Source organism: Atractosteus spatula, chromosome 4, assembly GCF_055471065.1.
Source record: "Atractosteus spatula isolate fAtrSpa1 chromosome 4, fAtrSpa1.hap1, whole genome shotgun sequence".
Lineage (NCBI taxonomy): Eukaryota > Metazoa > Chordata > Actinopteri > Semionotiformes > Lepisosteidae > Atractosteus > Atractosteus spatula.
The window spans coordinates 57,956,216-57,972,349 of NC_142709.1; the positions used below are offsets into that span (position 1 = coordinate 57,956,216).

A 16,134-nucleotide genomic window follows, 5' to 3' on the forward strand; every position below is an offset into this window, starting at 1 on the left:
TGAAGAATTAAAACTTAGTTTAGTAAAATTCTTTTTTTGGTTTCAAAGCCTTTTCTTGAATAGTCAGATAAACTTAGATAAAGTTAGATAAATATTTAAAAGTCTTACATTTAATTACCCCTTGTTAATAGATATATTTACCTTGATTGTCAACTTTGTCATCATCCCTTGGTGGTGAATACTTGGGCCTTCTTGGCCCTCGCTTTGGTAGACGTTTTCTCTTCAAAACATCACTTAATCGGCTACAACAAAAAAGGGAATTTCATTTCAGGACCCTTGTTAATAAAATGTTTAATACAAAGCACAATGCCCTTATGTAAAACCAAATGCCAAACACTAGTTTAACAACTTTCAGTGTATTATTAGAACAAAATCTTCTGACATATTTTTCAGTATTTCTATAGATTGCTCACCCCTGCGGACTCAGGTCCAGAGAATCATCCATGCTGTGCTGAAAGCTCGGAGAGCCCAGGTCAGGAGCCACATTGGTGGCAGCAGTAGTCGCTGCTGTGCTAATTGTCGTCGTACAAAGACTTCCAGAACCACTCGTACAAGCCTTCGGAGGACTAGTGAGGAAAGTCTCGGACTCTGCCAGATTCTTTACTTGGTGCATTACACCTTGTAAACAAAAAAAAAACACAATCGAGGTCAGAAGAAAAAGCCACATTTCTTACTATGATTTAACATGCAGTGTTTCAGCCAATTAAACCTACTGCTGTAAATTAATAAATAAACTAAAAGGTTAAAATTCAGAAGTTGTTACAATTAATATCAGCTTCCTAGAATTCGTGCTGTACACAGGTCTACTGAAGCAGGGAAAAATACCTCAACTAGAATTTGAGCTAGCATCACATCTTAATTAAAATTTGAATTCTGTCCCACACTAAATACAGACAAACGTGTGCAATACTTGGAAGACCATACTTCAAACAGATTTGTTAGATACATCTGTATTTTTTTGTATTACCTTCTCTTCTAAAGTAAACACTGAAAATATCAGGCAACTTTTGCATTAAAATTTCTGCCATTTGAAGGGCTCCAACTACTATCTTCAGATCTTGACTTGACAGCATGGAAGCAATGTGACTGAAATATAGAAGAAAAAAAAGTTCATATGTATACACAGTGACAAATGGCTAAGCATGGCCATGTCCTCATTCCTATTTATATATGTTATTCACTTTTTGACACATGCAAGTTTCACCTCTGACATTTGAGAAGAGATATACAGTGGTTCTTCACTTCACTATAGTTCATTTTCAAATGGATTTAACATCTTTGAAGTTGCTTGCTGAGAAACAATGATCTATATGAAGTGAAAATTATAAATGATTCTTCAAGCTTATGATGCATATTGATACAATTCTGGTGTTAAAATGTTAAGATTGTGGTGTTACAATTACAGCAACGAAGAGGTTCTAATTTGTTTTGTTTTTTTCATTGATATCTGCAGTAATGCTAAGAAGATGGCAATGTATTTACTTTGCAAATTACAATTTGTACCAATTTATGTGCAGATGGAAGTAAATGAATCTTAATAAACTTCATAATATGGTGTAATGTGGTGAAATGATTTCTAATGAACTAAACAATAATACTTATTCTAAACCTTTTGAAGTTTGTTGCTCAAATTATAACATTAGATACGCACCTAGATACAGCATGGTTTTTTAGCACATCTTTTAGGAGTTCTGCATCTGCAAAATAAATAATCCTAAGAATTGCTCTAAGGCACTTGTGTCTGACCGCAGGCCCAGCTGAGGAGCTGTACACTTCATAAAGGACACCAAACAAAGTCTTTATAAAGCATTTTGCCAGTTCGGGGTCTTCTTTCATCAGCTGTGCCCTAGCATCTTCCTTCTTCACTTCCAAATGTCCACCTTGGGAGAAAAAAAAACCAAAAATTAAAACATTATTCCCTTAAAGGTGGTGTCACCATCCGAAAATCCAGCATGAAAAGAAGATTTCCACTACCTGATTAAATATGGCATGTAATATTTATGAGAATGTAATGTATAATACTAAAACCTGGAGATGTCAAATCCCAAGAATACTTTCAATAAAGATAAAAAGAGTTTGTGCTCTATTACAAACCAGACAATACAAGCATATTTGGTGTATATCCACAGCATATTATGGAAAGAAAAAGCTTTAAAACTTAAATATGAAAATTATTTTCAGCATTGCACCTCTGCTGGGATTAAACCATCACCGCTTTACTAACCTTGCCAGCAATAAGACCATATGAACAGCTGATAAATGACATGCTTACTTAATTTATTTATTAGGTACTGATCAGTATAACAGTATTACATTTGTTGAAACTTACTAGTGTTGGGGTTGGCTAAAGGGTTAGGTTTTCTCTGAATGGCTCGCGCCGTTCCTGTATCCTCATTGATCTGCTGCATAGAATTAAAATCAATAGTATAAACACGTCCGAGTGTGGACAAGCTAATTTCGTCTTCACCATTCTGATGAGCTGTCTGCGAGCAGAAAGATAAGAGAAAGGGTCAATTCATCTATGAAATACAAGCACCGAGAATCTAGCTGGGAAACTTTAGTAAGAACTCTTTAGAATCACAGAAGATTTACTCAAATAAATGTCTTTCATAGCAACTCTAACTCAATATGAACCCTTTAAATATGTTAGTATGCATACCTGTATACTACATCACAAAACATTTTTCCAATCGGAAAAATAATAAAAACCCTGATTCCATGTCATTAATTTTTTTCATTTTAATATTATTTTACTTTTGCATTACTTGTAATTAAAAACCATTGCTGATCTAAAGAATATGGCAATGCAGAACCTGGGGCTCCATTTTGTGCTTAAGAGGTTTTGATACTCAGACTTTGCTGAAACTCCAGTATTATAAGTACTATAACATACATCCTGGAACAGTGAATGCCTTTAAAGCAATGTATAAACAGTAGGGTATGTGTGTCAACTCAAAAACAATTTAGAAATAAAAATCTATTAAGACCATACCTAATATATGTACAAAGATAAGTGTTCTAAAACAGAACCTTCATCTTGTGTTTAAGGAATTGCATTTGCCATCTCAATACTGCTAAGTACCTGAAAGTCATACAACGAGACCAGAAGAGATGGTTTGCTAAATTAAGCCTGTGCCTATGAATTTAAAGAATAACCAGCAAATCCTGCCTTACACATGATGAAAAGTGTTAAAGGGATGGCTTGCAATCGAGATTCGGTAAACATATATCAATTACAAACACAAAAACAAGTATGTTTGCCTAGATTCGTGAAGTGTCCCGATTTCTTTAATAATATTTTCTCTAACCAACTAATCCTCATCTAAGCTAGTACAGACCTCTAAGATAAGTATTCTAAAATCAACTGCATACACAATAAATGCAAACCAGCCTTTTGTTTATTCAGTATAAAATGTACCTCTATTATCCGACTGTCAATTCTGTTATAAGGATGCCACAAGCCTCTGTCATCTCTCCACTGCCAGATAGCACCATCTGTGTTTTGAGTGTTTCCTTTTTTCAGCATTGTGTCTACTGCAAAGATGCCCTCTCTGGGAAGGCATGGCATGAGCTCACTGAAATAAGAGACTGAAGTTAGTACTGGCTGCACAAGTCCTAATACATAGAACTTATATTTTATATTATTCACATTTCTTTTAAAGTAATAATGTTACTCTTACAGATTGCTCTGCCAGCACAGTCACATTTAACCAATAGTGTATTAAAATCTGATGATGCACAATAAATATATAAAATATCAATTATTACATTCTCTATGCATAGGTTTAATTCTCATTGTGTGCTAAAATGTGAAATGTATAAGCAGCTAAACTGTTATTCTCAGTCTATATGTGACTTGAAGATTACATTACAGATTTTAAAATATGCCGCACTTTAATTTTTTTCTCTACTGGGTAATTTACCAAATAAGAGACGTCAGCTCGTAAAGTTCCTGGGGACTCCTCGGAACCAGGTCAATCTGCTCCTGACAACTGCCATTTGAAGCACCACAGAGGAGAAAACGCAGAGTTTCTGCTATATCTGGAAGTAAATCAACACATTTATATTCTTGCATTGTAATGTTTATTATAAACTAAGAACAGCATATAAGTAATACCTCTAAAGAGCAGAAAGTAATGACATTTAACAGTGATGGCACAATAGTCCAATGTTACCATTCAGTCACTCACAAAAGCACTTACTCTGTTTCATGAGCTGCACAGCCAGGCTGGGGCAATTGGAACACATCAAGGAGAACATCCGTACCACCATAATGAACATTCCTGAGCTCAAGATAGGAGGAGTCACAACCAAGAGCTGCTGGATATTAGTCAGCAGATCCTTAGATGCTACCTGTTGCAGCAGGTTCTGTTAAATGAGAAATTATAATCTCAGGCACAAAATTTAATTCACTGAAGGTGGCATACACTAACAGTTAACATCTTAATCAGAATTTCAAAAACCAATACAAATGCGACTTACCTCTTCGTGCTGAAAGTTGTCTACAAGCCGGGCAAAACAGAGACAAGTACTTTCAACTGATTTTTTATCCTGTAAAACAAAGTTATTCACATAAGGTAAAGAAACTTCCTGCTCTGCATCTTTTAATGTAATTAAGGTCATCATGAAGACTAGTTTGAAAAACTGATAATAAGCAATCCACACACCAGAAAAAAGCTAAAAAAGAGCTAAAGCTAATCTGAGTAAATCTATCTTTCCTATTACTGTAGTGCTCAGAAACTTACAATGCTGACCATGAAGATATTAGATATGAATATTCATATATGTCCTTGACTTGTACAGTGGATCAAAAGCACGCTAAATCGTGCAATAGGCCCCAAGGTTTTTCCTACCTGATGGGTTAGCCTTTGTGTTAGTAAGGGCAGTGAATCCGAAACAAAGTGAAACTCATCAGGAGTGATACTCTGACAGCAATTGGCAGCAATAGCCAGAGCATTTCTTTGTGCATTAATGCTGAAGAACTCAAGGTAAAGCAAACAGTCTGCCAACCCCCCCTACAATAAAGAAAAAAGGAAGATAATGTACATGAACATGCTTTATTAATACAAACAGACTTAAGATTAAGAAAGATAAGGTTCATCATAGCATCTTATATTTTTTGGTTTTAACAGATTTATAATAATTAAGATGAAGTTATATTTTAAAGTTACTACAGTCAGTCTAAAGCAGGGGTGGGGAACGTCCGGCCCGCGGGCTGTATAAGGCCCGCGAAATCATTTGGTCTGGCTCTGCCAAGGCAACTGCAGGCGTATGGATGGGTGATAATTCGATAACGATAATTATCGCGATATAATTTTCCTCGATATAATTTTAACAAAAGTTCGATATATATGTTTCTGTTTGCATGTTTGCGCATGCGCACTAAATACTGTGCGAGTGCGCGTTGCAGACCGGGCAGCTAACGGATTTGTTTAATGTTTCTGCTGTTTGGCAAGTGTTGTGTTCTTAAAATAAAGAGTTGTTTAATTTACCAATTAACTGTCTGGTTTCTTCAACTTTCACTCAGGAGAAAAAATCTGTCTTTAAACTTGAAAGAAATAATGATTTGACATTTATCGTGATAGTTATCGATATCGACTAATATGAAAATTTTTATCGTGATATCGTGATAACATGACGGAACAGACACGCATGCTTCTCGTTGGCTGCCCGTGGCCCGTCTGCCTGTATTGCGGTGACTCAGAGGACAGGCAGGCTGGGAGTGTGCACGTTGCGAAAGTGTTAACACACTGTGTTTTACGAACTGCGGGATGAAGTCAAGCAGTTCATGGAGGTGAAGGGAAAACCTGTCAGGGAACTCAATGATAGCAAGTGGCTGTTTGATCGACTGCACTCCAGACTGACCGACGCAAACCTGGAAAAGCAGTTGCGAGTAGCAACATCATCAATACCAGCTAACATCACACACCTCACCAAAGAGAAGCAGTTCCAGCCATCACATTAGGGGTGAGTTAATTAAATGTTTGACCAAATATAGCAGGCTAATTTTTAAATTGATAATTTTGTATGGCCCGCGAATGATGTTATAAATATCCAAATGGCCCTTGGCAGAAAAAAGGTTCCCCACCCCTGGTCTAAAGCATTATCAATAGTTATTTCCAGAATAACTACTAAATACATCTGCTTTTAGTGTTCACTTGTCTTCTCTTCTTTTATAGTTATTGATACATTTATTTGATATAGTTCATGAGAAAGCTTACTATGACTAGACAATATACAACACTAAAAATCAAGTTACTTCTTAATTGAGGACTAGAGAGAGAGACCAGAGTCTGACATTTCTTTAAAGGCAGGAACTAGCACAAATCCCAAATCTCTGCTCAAAGCTCCACTTTATACCTTTTATAGTATACACTGAACTCTACTCTGGCAGGAGGATGATTTAAACACCTAAACTAGCCTTTCTGCGGATTGCCTCTGAAGGTTTGCGGTCACCTATTTAAAGTTTATTATGCACTTCTGTGCTATGAGGATTGAAAACTTTGGTCCAGTCCACTTTAAACCATTTTTATGTACTGCTTTCTTTAAGACATCGCTCCTCAAGATGAAAACATTGTTTTGCTACCAAATTTAAATTTTAAAAGTTTACATTTAAAGTGATGTTATGGCAGTCCTGATTACTAACAAATTCTGAACACCTCTGAACAAAAGATGACCTCCCAAACAACTATATCTGGAAGCTTGGCACTATGCAATTTGCAAAGCCCATCACATTTGGACCACTGGTGCACTAATTTCTGTGTGGAAACTGGAAAATTCTTCTTTTGATGCCGCAGGGCTCTACACATACATAGTGAAATACTTTAGCACATCATATTTTGTGTGAAGAACAGTACAGATTGTCCAGCTTGGAAACAATTATTTAAATATACTTACAGCTTGCAGAATGGCCTTGCTATGTCTACGTGACAACATTTCCAGAGCTGTTAGGGCCTGCTCAGCTACATCAATAAACTGTATGACTTGGAGCTGAGGAGAGACAACAAACACTGGTATGTTAAACAAGCATTACCTAAATCTAGTCGTGGAGACCCACAGAGTTCTAGTTTCTTCTTTGCCCAAGTCCTCAACAGTAACTTTGTAAAATAAGAAAAATAAACTATGGATTATGGCTAAGGCCAGCTCAAAATAAAGGATTTTGAATCAAATGTATGTGTAGAATGTTACCAGGAATGGTAGTGGAAAAGACTTACCACAAAAACTACTTAAAGCTTAAATGATTCAAGGAAATAAAGATTAATAAGTGTAGAACATAGTATCAGATGGAACTTCACCACCTGAAAAACACTTATAACTGATCAAGGGTCAGACTGATCCAGACATTGTAGGAGTTGGACCCAAGAGCAATATTCATACAGCTCAATTTGCTGAATGCCAAACATATTAATCACAAATTTTACTTTTTTAACCTTTTCCAGGAAGACTGGAATAGCATCAACCACCACAGCTGATGATCTGGGCAGCGCTTCCATCATGTAAGTCAAAGCTCTGGATGCATGGTTCATCTGCAAAGAACAAAGTACAGCATTTCTTAATTTTATTTTACATGATACATATTGAAGCTTTTTTAACTTTCTCTTAAAATGTATTTAAAAGCTACACATTCAAAACATGTTATGGAAGAAAACTTACAATGTCAAAATTATGCTCCATTTGCAACAAGGTTATCTGTGAAAAAACAACAAAGTAAAACATTGTAAATCATTTTAAAAAAGAGAACAAAAGGCAAAACAGCACTAAATACACATACTTTCCTCAAACTATTACTATCAAGTGCTATGTGCTTCATTTCAAACTCCCTAGTTTACATTTTCTTATTACAACTATGATTCTTAGTTTGTACTTCTTTTGTTTGCTCTGCATAGCATTATTTACCAAAATGGTACATTTTCTTACCAATGCTGGTACAACACTCTTCACTGGAAATCCACCTAACGTTTCCTCATTGCCCATCACCAGTAGCTGGCACATCTCAATGACTGCCTGAAGCTGCTGAGACTCATCACCTGTAGCCTGCAAGCCCTGAAGGAGCTGCTGAGCCTTGGAACCTGCAAGACAGTTAGTTACCTGCTATTTAGACATACTTAACTTAGCAGCTCTAATGACATATGCTAGCATGATGCAGAACTCATTATCTTACCTCTATACTACAAACAGCATGCTGTTTCATTGTTTAAAATGGGGCTCAAGTAAAAACTGTTCAGATAGTATAGGAAGGCAACTGTATAATTAAAACAGATAGATTTTTTCTAGCTCAATAAGGTTAACAGTTCTGACAGTACACATCCTGATCATTGTGGGTTTTCATCATCAATGTCTTAGTAGTTCAGAGAAGAAGACAGTACTTACTCGCCCCACTTCCTATCGTTCTGTGGAATAGCTGGGACATCCGAGGACCCAGAGGACCAAACAGATGAGGAGGAAGACCCCGTGCCTCAAGGAGAGCTGGGGAAAATATTACTTAAATTCAAGAAGATATAGGTAGCACAAATCGACACCACTGACAATCATGAAGAAATCCACTTTCAAAAATTAGGAAATACCTTGGTTGATTTATATGGTTTTAAAATATTAAAACACTAGGTTATATGCTAATAAACTAGAAATTAGGTTACTGTTTCTACCTTGTAGTCTGCCCATTTCTGAGTCATCCGATTCGCTCTCTCCAGATGTTGTCATTCCCACAGCCCCAGCCACAGAGCTAGAAGCTGAAAGTTAAGAAGAAAGGTTTTGCGATTGTAGAATGTGACAAGCCACTTGTCCAGCCACAGCAAATGAGATTTATTTATGGGTCTCCAGAAGCACAGGCTGAGTCTCAGCTATTTCTGTTGGACTGACATAAGCTAAAATCAGTCATAATACACAGCACATCCACAGCTATCTCAGCAAATTACAAAAACTGGGATGACTTGTAGTACAATATAAAGAAGAGTGACTGGACCATAATTAAAGAATCCAGTCTAAGTAAGGTTTTTACCTTGCTAGCCCTGACAAGAACAAGTCTTCGTATTTTAGATTCCACAAACCAAGACTGTCATTATACATAAGACAATAAGATGTTTAAACCGTTGGTTTTCAGCTTATTTCAATCATATAACCTCGCAATTAAAGAACCAGTGAAAACATGTGCTGAATTAAAATCACCTGGGTATTCAGCCCCTGAAAACTGTCAGGCCTGCATAAGAGGAAAACCCACTTGTTCATATGAAACCTAAAAATAACACTACATGGTAAAAGACAATACTCCATTCCACTCCGCAGATGCCATAACAGGCGTAACGTTTAAAGAAAGGGCGTGCACTAAAACTACCTGCTGCTCCTTGAGGTGCCTCATCTGTGCGTGCAGCTGAAGGATTGGCTCCATCCTGGTTGTTGTCAGAATCTGCCATTTTCTCCTGTCGGCGGGCTTCAGCTGCCCCGCGTTTGCCCAGGCCAGAGCCTCGCCGACTGAAACAGGGCACATAATGATCATCAAGAGAGTTTAACAAAGGAAGAGGACACTGCGACATCTTTTCCGATTGCCCCATTAAAATTCCTCCCATTACATACACAAGCGCATCCTTTAACAGTAACCTGTAAAGCATAACCTTATTCTGCTCTTCATGGTACAGTATGATTCAAGGTGCTTAATAAACACAGTGCAAATGTTATTAAATACAAAGTTTACTTCATAATAAGGTAACTGCAGATGTAATGCAGACAAAACAATCTCCTGGGTTCGACCACATCCTCTAACAAATGTTTGCGTCAAAGAATAATTTAACAGATCTATGTGCATGGCTAGCAGCACAAGCTACATCTCACTTAGGAAACTAGAGCCATACAAACAAGGGCATTTTTTATTGTTTGCTTGATTTGCTGAAAGAGCAAGTAAAAAACAGCTTCAGATAAGGTTTTTTTTTTTGAGGTACCTACACAGTAAATGTGAACCATTTTTGCAGGTTATGCTGACCTTTCTGCATGGCAATAGTAATAATTTCTTCCAGTACAAGTGCTAATACAGTTAGCAGGGCTGCAAACTTTGAAAAACTTAAAATGCTTTGTGAAGTTTAAGAAATGAAGTTGTTTATTAATGTTATCAAGGCCCTTCAACTTTGTATAATCACCAAATGTGTACCTGGTACTAGCACAGGAGCCCGTGGTCTTTTGGCGTGTGCTCCGCCTTAAACTGGGGAGCTCTGCTGGTGGGGACTCGCTGCGCTTCTTTGTCGACTTTCTTAAGCCTGAGGAAAAAAAAATAAAACCCAGGGATGAAGCAACGAGCTTCAGCAGACTGCTGTATGCATTATCAGGTTTCTCATTCTGCAACATACTGTATAATCGCACAGTACCCGTTCATAAAACTTCAAAAGATTTTTTTTTTATAAACTGGTATTGCATTGTACCTAAAAGCATCTCCCACAGTAAGGTTAATATTTGTGAAATTTCCAAAATTAGAGAGATCCCAAATAGATTTCACACAAAAGCATGTGTAAAGCTAGCCCATACAGTATGCAAATGCATTTCATATCAAATCTATTAAAAAATGTGATATCTTAAGTGGTCAACTAAAAATGTCTAATATAGACCGATGTTTAAACTGAGTTCTTACTGCAGATAATAAAATAAAGTAAAAATCATTAATTTGAAGAAGGCCTACGTTTTTCTGGCAGTTCTGAATTGGCTCCACATTGAATACTGAAGATTTACAACTACAATAAAGCCATATAAATCTTGACGAAAGCAATAAGCCTTTACTATCCTGCCGAAGAAGTAATATTTGAATATTTTTCGAAACTACCGCTCAATGCACATATTTGATTTTTCTTCTAAAGGAGAACAAAATCTAGATCAACACTAATAATATTCTTCTAATGCTTAGAATTGTCCTGTAGTTTACAATTCTTAATCCTGTACTATGTATCACTACACTGCACTGAAGTGGAAAGGAAGTTTAAGAAAACTGTTTTCCTATGTAACTGTTATGCCAGTTGAGATTCATGCATGCGAGTAGTATCGGTTTAGCTTCTGGTGAGATTTATAGGCTAATATCTCATCTAGCTGATGCAAGCCTTTTACTCAATGTGGCCTTGTGCACAATATAACACGAACGTTGTAGCAGTATAAAGTAACATATGAACAATTCCACAAAAGATATTAGTTTCACATAAACTAAGAAACTTAAAAAAAAGATTTTTCATGAATTCGTCTACAACAGTTACTATATTACCAGAACTAGCTGCCATATAAATTATTATATATATACATTCATAATGTGAGCTTTTATGGTGTGGAACTAGTTACAATAGTAGGGTTGTGGCATCCATTTCCAGAAGAATGCACAGCTGTGAATATGCCACTCATTCACTTCAGATAAACTGCATGAGGCACCTCACACAACAGAAACCTAAAACATTGGTCAAAATGAAACTAGGAGTGGTACACAGTGACAACAGTCAAAAGCCAAGCAGCATTTTCCAACCAGATACATCTTGTGTAGACTGCAACAAGTCACCAACTTTAGTCGAGGACAGCACCAATCCATTGGTTTCTAAAGATCAGGTACACTTCTATGTAACAAATTAGGCAACTAATCTGTCCAATTAAGAGAACTCTGCTAATTGGAAGATGAAGGCTATAATCCCTAAATTATGTAAATTCACAAATCTGCTTTACAGATCACAAAAATATTGTTCCAAGAAAATGGTAATTTATAAGATCTGCTGGATAGGGACAAAGACTGCAGACCCCCCCAGTCTACACCATGCAGAAGGATTTACAATTCCGTTTTCTTTAAAATGGTCCTGCTTTGAAGTTCGGCTCACCATGAAAATGTTTCTTCAGGATTTTTGTTTTATAAAACAAAAAGATGGCATTTATGGCACCTTTAATTTTAGGATTAATACAAGGAAAATCAGTAAATGCAGTCATTAAGCAGAGGCTCCTCAACTTGCAGTCAGATTAGTGGGTGCCCATGTCAGTTTGAAAAACTGAAACTACAGCACTGTTTTACTGTTATTTTAACATTGCTGCATGTAAACAAATTGAAACTAGAATATACAGCATTTGTAAGTGCTTGTACCATATTGTTTCCTAACTGAAGAAACAGTTACACAAAGAAATGTGAAGCATTACTACTATGCATTGGTTTCATAGTCAACATAAAAAATACAGAATTTAAATGTAACAGGGGTTAAAGGCTAAACAAGCTTGTGGAATTGTGGTGTCAATTACATTTAGTTTATTAATTTAGCTTGTGAGCAGTGTAAAGCATTTCAGGGAACAGCAATGCCAGAGGTCATTACAATGTTAAACAACCCTCATCTCCTACAAATGAACCCCAACTACTGCATCATAACAGAATATCAATACGAATTCTTTATCATGTGCTTTCATAAAGTGTTTGGGCTTTGAGCTAAGTTTAAATGATCATAATTGAGCTGTTAAGTCATTCAATATATAGTCATGAGATGATTTCATTTAAGCAATGCAGAGAAACTAGTATAACATCTCTGTGAGGATCATGCCAAGACATGGAAGGCAGAGGTTCGCCACACTGGACAAAGACCATCACCCCCACCTGTCACTATTTCTGGGCTGCAGCGGCTGCACCACAGGAAATTCCAGAAAGACAGAACCCACGCATCATCAGACTGACTATACCTTGTTACCACCATTAAGCGGATTTACATGCGAGAAGAGCGTTCAGGGGTATCAGTGAGAGCTGAAGTTGAAAGCAATGGATGCAAAAATGACATAAGGCATCTTTACTGCTCAGCAAGGCTCATCCCTGAGCCAACCTCTTTCCTTTTCCTACAATCCATCCGCCGGCAAGGTAATTCAGGACCACACAATGCTAAACCTGTAATGGCACAACTTCCATTCGAGGTCTTGCTTCTACCGAGTTGAGTCAACTCAACTATCCAAACTTCACCAGTGAGCTGGTAAACCGTCTGAAAGCAGTCTACTCGGAGGCTGATCAGGTCTGAGCATGATTGGTGCCAAGATTGTTACTGGTCTTGGAGTTAAAAACATTTACAGACAGTTGGTAATGTTTTCATTAAGTCACATTTCAAGCTAAAAACATTGATTCTTTGAACTGTATTTTGTTTTTGTAAATGTTTTGTTTTCTAAGGTATACTTTTAAAACTAATAAAATCAATAAAACTCAAGGTTCACATTTTGTCTGTACATCAACACATTTGTAAACTAACATTTAATAGAAATGTTTGTTTCAATGTATACCTCTACAAAATTCAAACCAGATTTTCCTAACACTGTAGTCAAATTGCTGTTAGAACTTGTGAATTTCCATGTGATTCTGGGTGCAGATATTAATGCTGTCATGAATCACATAATTCACAAATCAAAGCTGAAGATACAAACGCCCAACTTGTATCATCTACAGCGTTGAAAAAGAGAATGTGTAATCTGAGTGTTTGAACTGGGGATGATCTGTGTGATCCGTGTGGCTGGGTGTGTGATCTGGCAAACTTAATCTGTCAAGTTTTTTTTTCCAGTTGAACATATACTCTAGAACTGGCCATATTTTTTGCCTCTCAAGCTCTAACAAAGCTGAAACTACACCCTTGTCACCATCAGACCACCATGCCAGTTTCTACAGATCTGTGCCACTCTACTGTTCAATACCACAGTATTATAAAATGCACCACATCAGATAGTTTCAAGCTAAACTGAAGGAACTACCTGATTTTAAACATGGCTTGGTTAACAACCCCCACACTTCTAAAGGATCATTGGCAAATTAGATCATTTTACAGTATTTGTCTCAACTGCATAAATCCCGTCTTAAATAAATAATAATAAAATTACTAAACACAACAGTTCACTTTTTCTGAAGCTACTGTATCACAAAATAAACTTATCTAAGAAGAGAATTGTTTGATATTGAGCTCAATTTCTACATCTTAACGCCCATCAAACCTAACATATTAGCTTTGAGAGTCAGCAGCAATACACACATTTAAACAGATATTCCTACCAATCGAACAGCACATGAATTATATCTGTCTGGTTCTATGCAGCTAAATTCGACCTGTTTTTTAATAATTCAGACATGTAAAATGACCAGGAAAATTGTATTGCATTCCTCTGATCATCCATCTAATATTTCTCTTGCAGAGGTGGCTATACTGCAAGTCCCTATTTTCTCTTTTGAGCTAAAGAAGATGGTTCTAGAAGGGACAAGGGGTAAATCACAAGGCACTGATAGCATTTCACCTGATTTGTGTGTGACTTTTTGGCCCCAATTGGGTTGCCTTCTATTTGAAGTGATGCATACTGCCATTAGGAAAGGTTCATTTCAGAGGGATGCTAGTACTGACATTATATCCTATCAGTACGTTTTGCTCTGAACTGCAGAAGCTTGGGGTTTTGCCTTAAACCATTTTTTAGTAACTGTTACGTACTTCCCTTGGGAAGCGATATAAAAGTATTATTTTTAAAATCATTCACTATTAAACATTCTAAACACTCTCAGTCTAAGAATCTATTTACATAGGCAAGCTAACACCATTGGACCATTAAGATGAGGAAGGCATCACTTAATACAGCTTAATTCATTAAAGCTACATGCTCATGAATCATCTGTAATGTGCAGCAGATCCCAGACTGCTGAAAGAAATCTCAGATAAATTTAAAGCATTGCTCAATAAAAGATCAGATCAGATGTGAACTGCTCAAAATTAAGTAATGCAGGCACAGTTGGGAGAACAACAATTCTAGCCAGCTGTACACCACTATTGTAATGGGGGATTTACCCTCCAATTTAGGAATTTCTCCTATCTTGCATGACAGCCTCAAGAAGACAAAAAAAAACTTAAAGAAAATTCAGCGCAATCTGGACTGCTCACTTCTGCAAAACATATGATACACATTTAAGAGACAGCCATTAGCATATACTACTCCTCAAATGTCTGTATACATCATTGTTTAATTACTTATTAATCCAGTTTTGCACAAACCTTTTCCAAATATTATGACTACACAAGCAAAGTATGTTACAGTCTAAACTGGTCCCTTCACATCACAAGTAACCACCATCAGGGATATATAATTCAGCTGTCAGCGACAACATCTATGGAACAAAGCCGAAGCAGGACGCGTTTTAAATTGCAATTTAAATCAATGGATTAAAAAAATATTTTTCTATCTAGATTTCTCATAAGAAATACAATGAAAATATTTCTTCCAAAATCTTTTGCTAAATATTTAATACTTTTAGGGTCAATGAAAGATCTTTGAAAAGCAGGCCATTAAGTAGTAACCAAAATGTCACATTTTTGCAGGATAAGCTACAACTTGAGTGCTACTTGAAATTAAATTTCCATTTTTTTTTAATAAATATCGTCCCTAACCCTTCTGAAGACTGATCAGATTAGAAAAGGCTGCACATGGAAGCAAATCCTTTTGAAACGTAAATGGCTCCAGTGCTTTCACAGGAGGAATTCATACAGACAGCTGTTTTTCCTGCAGACAAGTTTCTTTTTTAAAACACTGAAATGATTGTACTTAAAATAATCTATCCATCCATTTTCTAACCACTTTAGCCAATACAGGGATGTGAGAAAGCCAGATCCTATCCCAGCAAGAAAGGCACGCAAGGCAGGAACTAATAATAGTAAGTAAAAATACACAATAAAAAATGCATAATTGTGAATGTTGAGTGTAAATACGAACAACAAAGCAATCATCACTTTTTGAAGTATGTGATTATCCTGACTATGCTATGTATGCTATTTAACTCTGCAAACAGCTTGACAAACTAACAGAACATCTCAAATGTGAAGCCTTTAGAATGCATAAGTATGCAAAAATAGAGGCAACTGTTAGTAATGTAAAGATTAAATTAAAAAAAGTAAAGATGCTCAAATGTGACTACTTAAAACACACAACGGGAGCAAGAACCAAACAGACTGAGAATTTAAGGGAGAAACATAAGCATTCAGTGATGCATAATATACATATAACCCTCATGAACCCAAAGTCTGCGTCTTATCCTGCCTGTGTAAACAAGAAGGATAAACCAGAACTAAATAAAAACTGTTTTTTATAGGATTTGTGGGATTTTTATATCTGTAATAAAATAATCTTACATCCTAAATCAAGACCTTA

The 16,134-nt window shown here is 36.5% G+C and overlaps 1 protein-coding gene across 7 annotated transcripts in view; it reads right to left on the reverse strand.

Annotated features, from left to right (window-relative positions):
- Positions 1 to 16,134, reverse strand: part of trip12 (thyroid hormone receptor interactor 12) — a 43,557-nt gene that overhangs the window by 14,250 nt on the left and 13,173 nt on the right. For 2 of the 7 annotated variants that reach the window (XM_088912939.1, XM_088912936.1), the window contains 18 exons: positions 10,139 to 10,244; positions 9,332 to 9,468; positions 8,646 to 8,729; positions 8,371 to 8,466; positions 7,918 to 8,069; positions 7,654 to 7,689; positions 7,431 to 7,526; positions 6,898 to 6,990; positions 4,854 to 5,015; positions 4,483 to 4,551; positions 4,203 to 4,368; positions 3,924 to 4,041; positions 3,419 to 3,575; positions 2,330 to 2,402; positions 1,652 to 1,880; positions 968 to 1,086; positions 414 to 618; positions 142 to 242 (listed from right to left, as the gene is read on the reverse strand). In XM_088912939.1, the coding sequence (XP_088769065.1) occupies positions 142 to 242; positions 414 to 618; positions 968 to 1,086; positions 1,652 to 1,880; positions 2,330 to 2,402; positions 3,419 to 3,575; positions 3,924 to 4,041; positions 4,203 to 4,368; positions 4,483 to 4,551; positions 4,854 to 5,015; positions 6,898 to 6,990; positions 7,431 to 7,526; positions 7,654 to 7,689; positions 7,918 to 8,069; positions 8,371 to 8,466; positions 8,646 to 8,729; positions 9,332 to 9,468; positions 10,139 to 10,244 (2,199 nt within the window). Of the gene's footprint in view, positions 1 to 141; positions 243 to 413; positions 619 to 967; positions 1,087 to 1,651; positions 1,881 to 2,329; positions 2,484 to 3,418; positions 3,576 to 3,923; positions 4,042 to 4,202; positions 4,369 to 4,482; positions 4,552 to 4,853; positions 5,016 to 6,897; positions 6,991 to 7,421; positions 7,527 to 7,653; positions 7,690 to 7,917; positions 8,070 to 8,370; positions 8,467 to 8,645; positions 8,730 to 9,331; positions 9,469 to 10,138; positions 10,245 to 16,134 lie in introns of all 7 variants that reach the window. The other 5 variants (XM_088912938.1, XM_088912934.1, XM_088912937.1 and 2 more) reach the window with 3 other exon arrangements.